The sequence below is a fragment of the Takifugu flavidus genome, chromosome 6 (assembly GCF_003711565.1).
Source record: "Takifugu flavidus isolate HTHZ2018 chromosome 6, ASM371156v2, whole genome shotgun sequence".
Classification (NCBI taxonomy): Eukaryota; Metazoa; Chordata; class Actinopteri; order Tetraodontiformes; family Tetraodontidae; genus Takifugu; species Takifugu flavidus.
The window spans coordinates 16,620,584-16,627,909 of record NC_079525.1 but is presented as its reverse complement, the minus strand read 5'-3'; the positions used below and the strand labels follow the sequence as shown (position 1 = coordinate 16,627,909).

Below are 7,326 nucleotides of genomic sequence, written 5' to 3'. Positions count from 1 at the left end.
GAACTATAGGATGTTACTATGGATGCTATAGCATGGAGTTTAGCTATCATGAAAAAGTATAGTTTATGTCTATTAACATTCAATTAGACAGGACAATGCAATGCATCGCTACTGCAACTACTCAACTGCTAAACCCAGAACTGCTGAAAGTCCGGCAGAGATACATGTCCAATACATATAAGATAGGTATTTCAAATGCAAAATAGAATTTTATAAATTGTATTTTATTGGTGTGATGAAAAACATTTTCCAACTATTGTAATTGTATGTGTAGCTGTAGGCTAATGACATAACTTATTGTGTCACTTATGGTTTTATGGTCCATAACTGCATAAACTTTGCCTTGATGTTGAGAGGTTTAGTAATTGGGCCTGTTTAGACATGTTGAGCTCTGACCATGGAGGTTATTTACCCAGTTGAAAGTGAGTCGTTTAATTCAGGGCTGACTCCCAGTTACCCGGCCATAAAGAACAATCACCCATGTATAAAATTATAATTATACTTATAATTATACTTACTTATAATTACTTCTAGGTATCTCATTTTATACAGGAGGCCACTTCTGCCCTCACCTCACTGGCACGCTCCATTCTTTGGTACAACATTTTCTGGCCTCGCAAAAATGAAGCAAGAACAAAATTCACTGGAGATTTTTTGGAAAAGGGAAACAAGCCAAGGATGAGAGAGCTTCTGCTGTTTACAGACTGCCTGCAAAAAGAAAGTGGCGTTAGAAAGAAAATACCAAGAATCCTAAGTTAGGGGTTCAACCCTAACAGGCCCAATGATTCATAATCTCTACACATACAATTTAAATTTTACGCGATGCATTAAAAAGGACAGGACAACACAGATAACTTTGGTCTAAATTTGCACTTTATTTCTAACACTTACAGTTCGTTTTGTTCCCTATTTCCCTGCCCCCACAACAGGCACACAGATAGCAATGAGCTTAAGGGACAGTAGAGAAACTCAAGCACTTCTAAAAGAATCATGTTAGAGAATGACCTCAAGGTAAAAAAAACCAAAAAAACATTGTATTGTTCACACAAATTAAAACTCAAACCCAAATTGGCTAATTGGCGATGATTACGAAGCAGTGTTTCATCTTTTATCATCACCGTCACCATCAACATCATCATTAGGCTACTATATTTGGAGTTCACAGCTATCATAAAAGCATGGACATTGTACAATGTGGAGAAAAACTGACGAAATACGGTGGAGCTCTTTGGTTTTCACTATTGAGGTTTGTTTCTTTAGCAGTAAAATCTATCTTTGCTGTCCTCGTAACCTTTGGATTTAAGCTGCATTGTAGAAAAAATAGAAAGCAACTGTTTCTTTTTAAATTCCCCCTAAATAAGGGGACAAAAAGATGGGGCTAAACAATATCAATGGAAGGTATTCTGTTTTTACCCACTCTCTTACAGCCTGTGTACTCAAGGCCAAAGAAAAGTGTCTTACGACAGATGACTTGGGAGGTTGAACATAGTAAATTGATATTCACACCCGCACAAGAACTACAGTAGAAAACTGTCGGGGCCTGTAGTGTTCTTAATATCTAGGTTTTAAATATTAACAGGCCATTGATGATTTTAGCAATTAGAATCTCTACCTTCCTGAATGTTTATGTACACATGGAACAATGTAGGGTGGTCGCAGTCTAACAGCCATATACCTGTAGGTTCGCGTGTGTTGGTGCACATGTTTCAACTGTTTGAACTTTGGTTTTTTGTCTGTCAACCAGATTTTACTGAATGTGAGCAGACACAGTGGCCTCTGTTGGCTAATGCCATAAAACAATAATTTGTTTCTTCTCCATCAGAATATTTTTTATTGCTCTCTCTCCTGAGTTCAAATTCTTTTTTTGGATGTGTTGTTTATTATTTAAAGTGTTCACCTATTTTTGGTTTGTTATAAGAGATACGAGCTCCAATGTGTCATCCTGAAGAGGAACAAAGGTCAATCTGACGCTGGAATCGTGATTGATCGATCCTGCTGGGTGCTTTAAGTTGTTGTTCAGTTGTTCTGGAAGCACAACTCATCATTTTAATTGTTTTGATGAATTATTAGAATTAACTGTAATAATAATGTATACACTGTTTTAATAAAGTTGATGTTCCTTCGGTAAAGAGAACCTCAGTGTGATCCAAATGACTTCTTGGTAAAATCTCTTCTCCACCCAGTCAGGAACCATTTTAAAAAAACAAGTTAATGGAGAGAAAATCTTAGTTAGTGCTTGTTCCAATCCTAGCATCGTTCTCAGTTGCAGTTTCCCTGCTTTAGGTTTGGTTTTGCTTTGGAACATTCATTTGGCATCTTCTCTTCTTGTCCTGATTTGAACGCCCCCCCCATCAGAAGAAACTATTACAAATATCCAATGAGATGTAAATAAAATAAATAATAAATAATTGATAAATAAATAAATAAATAAAGGCAGAGACAAAGTTCATACAATACAAAATATACCCCCATCCCCAGAACCCCCTCCCCCATCACACACACACACACACACACACTTACAATAAACACAAATAGTTTTTTTCTCTATCAAAGAGCCCGTGAGAGTTTTAAAGCTTTTGGTTCTCAAATCAAGTCATCGCGTTTGGTCATCATCATCATCATCTCTGAACCTTTATACACACCAGCCCCAGCACAAGAGCAGTTCACCAGGCTGTAAATAACTGCCCCCCCGACCTATAACTAAAGTACACAGTTCCTTTAACACCCTTTAAAGTCAGCCCACTTGCTCCCACATCGTCTTCATCACTGACAGCTGTAAGTGCATGCTGGAATATATTAAAGCTGAACTAGGGTTCAACCTGGACCACGTCATCCTGCTCCATCGAAGGTTAAGAAGCCGACCTTTTAAAGTGATGAAGGTGAACTTTTTTGGAGTTAACTTTTGTCATCACCTGATCTTTTTCAAGTTGCCTCACTGGCAATCAGCTGAGTTGACAGTTGAGGAAATTAAAGTTTGCAGGAGCAACTCATCATTCAGGGGAAGGAGTTCTAGCAGGGACAGACTGAGATGGAGAAGAGACATTTTGGCTTTTAGAGAGGAAGTCCTGATTTATTCATACTACACCAACAACACCTCAGAGGAATCAAATCTGCTTTTGGTGAGACTTGAGGACTTCAACTGTAAAAGCCTGACTTCTCCTCGCACAATAATCACAATAACCTCCTCCAAGCCCCTTTGGAAACTGGAAAAACCTATGCAGTTAACAGGAAGATGGGGGAAAATATTTGTTTGGGATAGTAAGATTGATGGAGAAGCGATGAGAATAGATCCAGGTTGAAATATAACTGATATTTGGTCTTAAGCACTGACTGATAACTGTCAATGTTATAAGCTTGTGTGACAGAAAAAAATGCTTCATTGGTTTGTCCAAGAGGATTCAACATGCACATATGACACACACACACACACACACACACACACACACGCATGCACGCACACGCGCATATGTACAATCTTGGGCATTAGTTTGGTATTGGTTCTATTTGGAATTGTTGCATGTCTATAAGTTAAAAATCAACTTTCAGTCTCCAGTTTGGCTTTGTCACAACATTCTAGGTTGCTAAAAAGATTCCATAGCTACATTTCCACTGCGCTCTTCATCCATTAACAAATGTAAAAGCCCAGAGCACAATCAAAAAGCATAGAAGAAGACCATCAGCGACCCCCCCCCCCCCCCCCCCCATAGGATAATAAGTAAAAAGCAATAAGACTAATCCATACATTATTAACAAGCACACTATGGAAAGCAATAACAAAAAATGCTTTCTCAAGTCTGTTTGTTGAGGTTATTCCACGGTTTATCCATCCACAAAAAAGAAATGTGAGGTCTCCAGCGGGGGAATCTGTGTGTGTTGACACATTTACAGCAATCACAGATCACCCTTTTATTCCCTCGTCCTCTTCCTCTGTATTTGGTTTTGCAGTGGTTCAGTCATTCACACACACTGTAAGTAGGAGCAGCAGTGGTGGCATTTGGTTTACTTCTTGTTTGGTTTTGGCACACTTGCTTCGAGCACACCTCTTTCTGCTCTCTTTTCCTCCTCCCCTTCAGCTTTGGGCTCTCGTCTTCTTTCTCTTTAGTCTTGCCCTTAGATCTGATCTTTGGACACAAAGGAGGGACACGGGTAGGGGTGGGGGTGTGTTGGATGAGGGCAGGGTCTGGGGCAGTATTGGGAGGGGGGTTGCCGGTGTTCACCTCTGTCTTTTGTTCCTTTTTGGCTTGGTTTTTTACTTGCTGTGTGTGCCTGTGTGCACATTTCCCCCTTTACATCACTGAGGGTTCATCTGGACACTCGTCTCCCAGGTGAGTCCAGAGACACAGCCAGAGGCAAAGCTTTGGTATCCAAGAGTGACTGTCTGCTGGTAGATAAGCAGTCTGGACGATGATGATGATGATGATGGTGATGAAGATGGAATGGAATGATAATAAATACAAGAATACAAATAATCCAGAGTAAAAAGAGAGAAAAGATGATGTCTGTATGCTTTTTGCTTGGCAGTATAAAGACTTCTGTCACAATACAACTCAATTTTAACACAAAGGACATCAGCACATCAGTGAAATGGCTGAAAACTGAAGACATACAAGACCAACGATGCTGTAGATTACCAATAAAATAATGGCTCAGATATGAAACTCTAAGGAATGCGAGTTGACCTTCCTTTCTGATTTCATTTGTATTTGACTATCTTGAGTTCTTTGTGAATGACATACAAAAGTGTTCACATTTCCTCTGAAGAATAATGCAAATAATGATGATGATGATAGAATAAATGCTGCCTGGGACAGAAAATAAGCCACCTAAAATCACCTGACATGTTTGCATTAAAGGCTAAACTTGAATTTTCATGTGACACACACAGGGTCTTTTATTGGGTGTGTAGTACTACACACCACCGCTCAGTCATTTGAAGGAACTATTTAAAACAAAATGCATAAATTGGCATCTTATCTAATGAAACTTGGCAAATCTAGCCTGTGTCTGTGAAACAGGAGGTTCGTACTGTGAAGAGGTAGTTAGATATCCTGTATGAGGGATCAACTGTCAAATATTCAAATGTGGCTAGAAATGGGATAAATAGAAAATAATATAAAAATAGATGTTCTGTAAAAGTTCTTCCTAGAAATAATAATTTAAAAATATAAATAATGGAAATCAGAACTAAAATGGGAACTGGTTGGCATGAATGGAATATTTAAAAAAAAAAGTCTTTATTACTAAAGCTTTTCTTTCCCTTTTTTGTTTTTGGTTTTCAGTATTTGGTATTTGGAGAGTTATTTAATTTTTTGTTAAGTGTCTGTCTTCTTTGACCACCTGGCTTTCCTATTAAGTCTTTTTTAGGCTCCCCCTTCCCCCCCCCCACAGTCTTGTTCTATAACCCTGCCCTCTTTGAGTTCATTTTTTAAATGCAGGTTGACTGTTTTCTCCAACACTGTGTTAAACAGCTTTGTCTTTCCTCCCAGCTGTCGGTCATTATTTGGTTTAAAACTACACCTCCACTCAGCAGTCCTCTCCCTCCTCCCTCTCTCTTTCTATCATCCCTCTTCATCTGTATATATTTTTTGGCTTCGGTAGACTTCAGCAGGGAGAAACAGAGAGCTGGAACGAGCGATGGATCAGACAGAGAGATGGCTTTGGTTCAAAGGCGAGGTTGTTAAATCAGATTTTTAAAGCTCCATTCCGTTTCCTCCTCTTCTTCCTCCAAAATCAGAAACTTTGGGTTTTGATCAATCAGCCATGGTCCCTCCCAAGGGTGGTGACGGGGCTTCACTAAAGGAGCAAAAAGAGGCAGGGCTTGAACAGGGAGTTTCCTCAGGGCATGAGGTCGGGCTCATGAGGTTACTGGCGCCTGGAGAAGAAGACTGGGAGAAGGTGGGCCGTGGCACGCTGCTGTTGCTGCCACTGAACAGCCCCATCACAGGTGAAGAGACTGTTGCCATGGAGCCAGTCACGATAGGGAGAAAAGCAGGGTGGTTGAGGAAGAGAGATGGGCGAAGTGCAGTGGGGACCGTGGCACCCCCAGGGCCACTCAGAAGCATGTGACCTGCTTCCTCAAGGCTGGAGATGGGCAGTTGTCCTCCACTGGCTGCCAGCGCTGATGAATAAGAGGACCAGAGAGAAGACACGATGAAAAGAGATGTTGAGGAAAAGTGCAGTGAACAGAAAATGGGAAAAACAAAAGAAAGGGAGGAAGCCAACAGCCAGTTTCAGTGAATGCAGCAGGTCTATATGGGAGAGCAGGGGTGCCAAAATCCAGTCCTTGAGGCTGGAGTCCAGCCAGGTTTTCTGTCCTACCAGGCACAAAATGCTTCCTCCAAGGAAAGTGGGATCCCACGTTGTTTACCTGGTAGGACAGAATCCCAGCTGCGACAGTGCCACAGTTGCAGTTTTTTTAACTAACTGTATCCATTTCATCAAAACATGGCCCACAGGAGGCTGGCATGAAATGATGATGCTGTGGTACAAAGAGGATGAAGGCTTAAATCGGCACTATATGGAAAAAGCAATGATTCTTATATTTAATGCTTAATCGATTTAACAGCTGTTCCTCTTGTTCAAAAAGATTTTTTGATTTAGCCAACAGGCCTCAGGGATTGTGACTGTTGACTGTGTTGGGCTGACTTGGCTTTGCCACGAGGGGCTCTTGCCACTTTGTAATAATAACAGGCTTTTGTATGAGAATCAAATTGAATCTTTCTCCAAACTGAGTGATTCAAGAAGTTTGTTCTCAGGAAGAGGAGAAGGAGTATGGCTGCAAGGAAATTCATTTCAGACAGAATGGATGAAAGGTGAAATGGGAAGTGGCCTTTAGAAATGGAGGATCAGGAAGACTCTCGAGGCTGGACTGCATACTGAAACACACACACACACACCACACACACACACACACACACACACACACACACACACACACAAACACACCTACCTTTCATGGTAGCCAAGGGATTGCTGCCAATGAGGGCTTGGTTCACTGCTGTGCTTACGCCCATCATTGTGTTCCTAGAAAATGTGTGTACACCAGAAACTGCTATTAACACACGTGCAATCATACAGATGATGAAACAGTGGGACAAAGAAGTTATGTTTCTGGTGTGTCTAGGCAGAACTAAGGCAGTTTTTGTTTTAGTGCTGCACCTATTTTTTGTATGGCTCTGCATTTGATTCTTTCTTTTTGCTTCAAATTAGGCCAAGAACTGTAAAAATAAATCTATATAAAATTAATCTACTTTATGATATAAAAGGAAAGAAAAGTCAATAACAGGCTGTTTCATTTGAATTCCACAATAGCAGAGAAAATATTGG

General features: G+C 40.4%; 1 protein-coding gene across 1 annotated transcript in view; it reads right to left on the bottom strand.

Moving 5' to 3' along the window:
- Window positions 1-3,891: 3,891 nt before the first annotated feature.
- The window catches only part of LOC130527820 (POU domain, class 2, transcription factor 2-like), a 39,836-nt gene continuing 36,401 nt past the window's right edge, over window positions 3,892-7,326 (bottom strand). The window contains exons 15-16 of the mRNA XM_057036595.1: window positions 6,950-7,023; window positions 3,892-6,118 (exon numbers count right to left, since the gene is read on the bottom strand). Coding sequence (XP_056892575.1) covers window positions 5,751-6,118; window positions 6,950-7,023 — 442 coding nt within the window. The 3' untranslated portion in view covers window positions 3,892-5,750. The remainder of the gene's footprint in view (window positions 6,119-6,949; window positions 7,024-7,326) is intronic.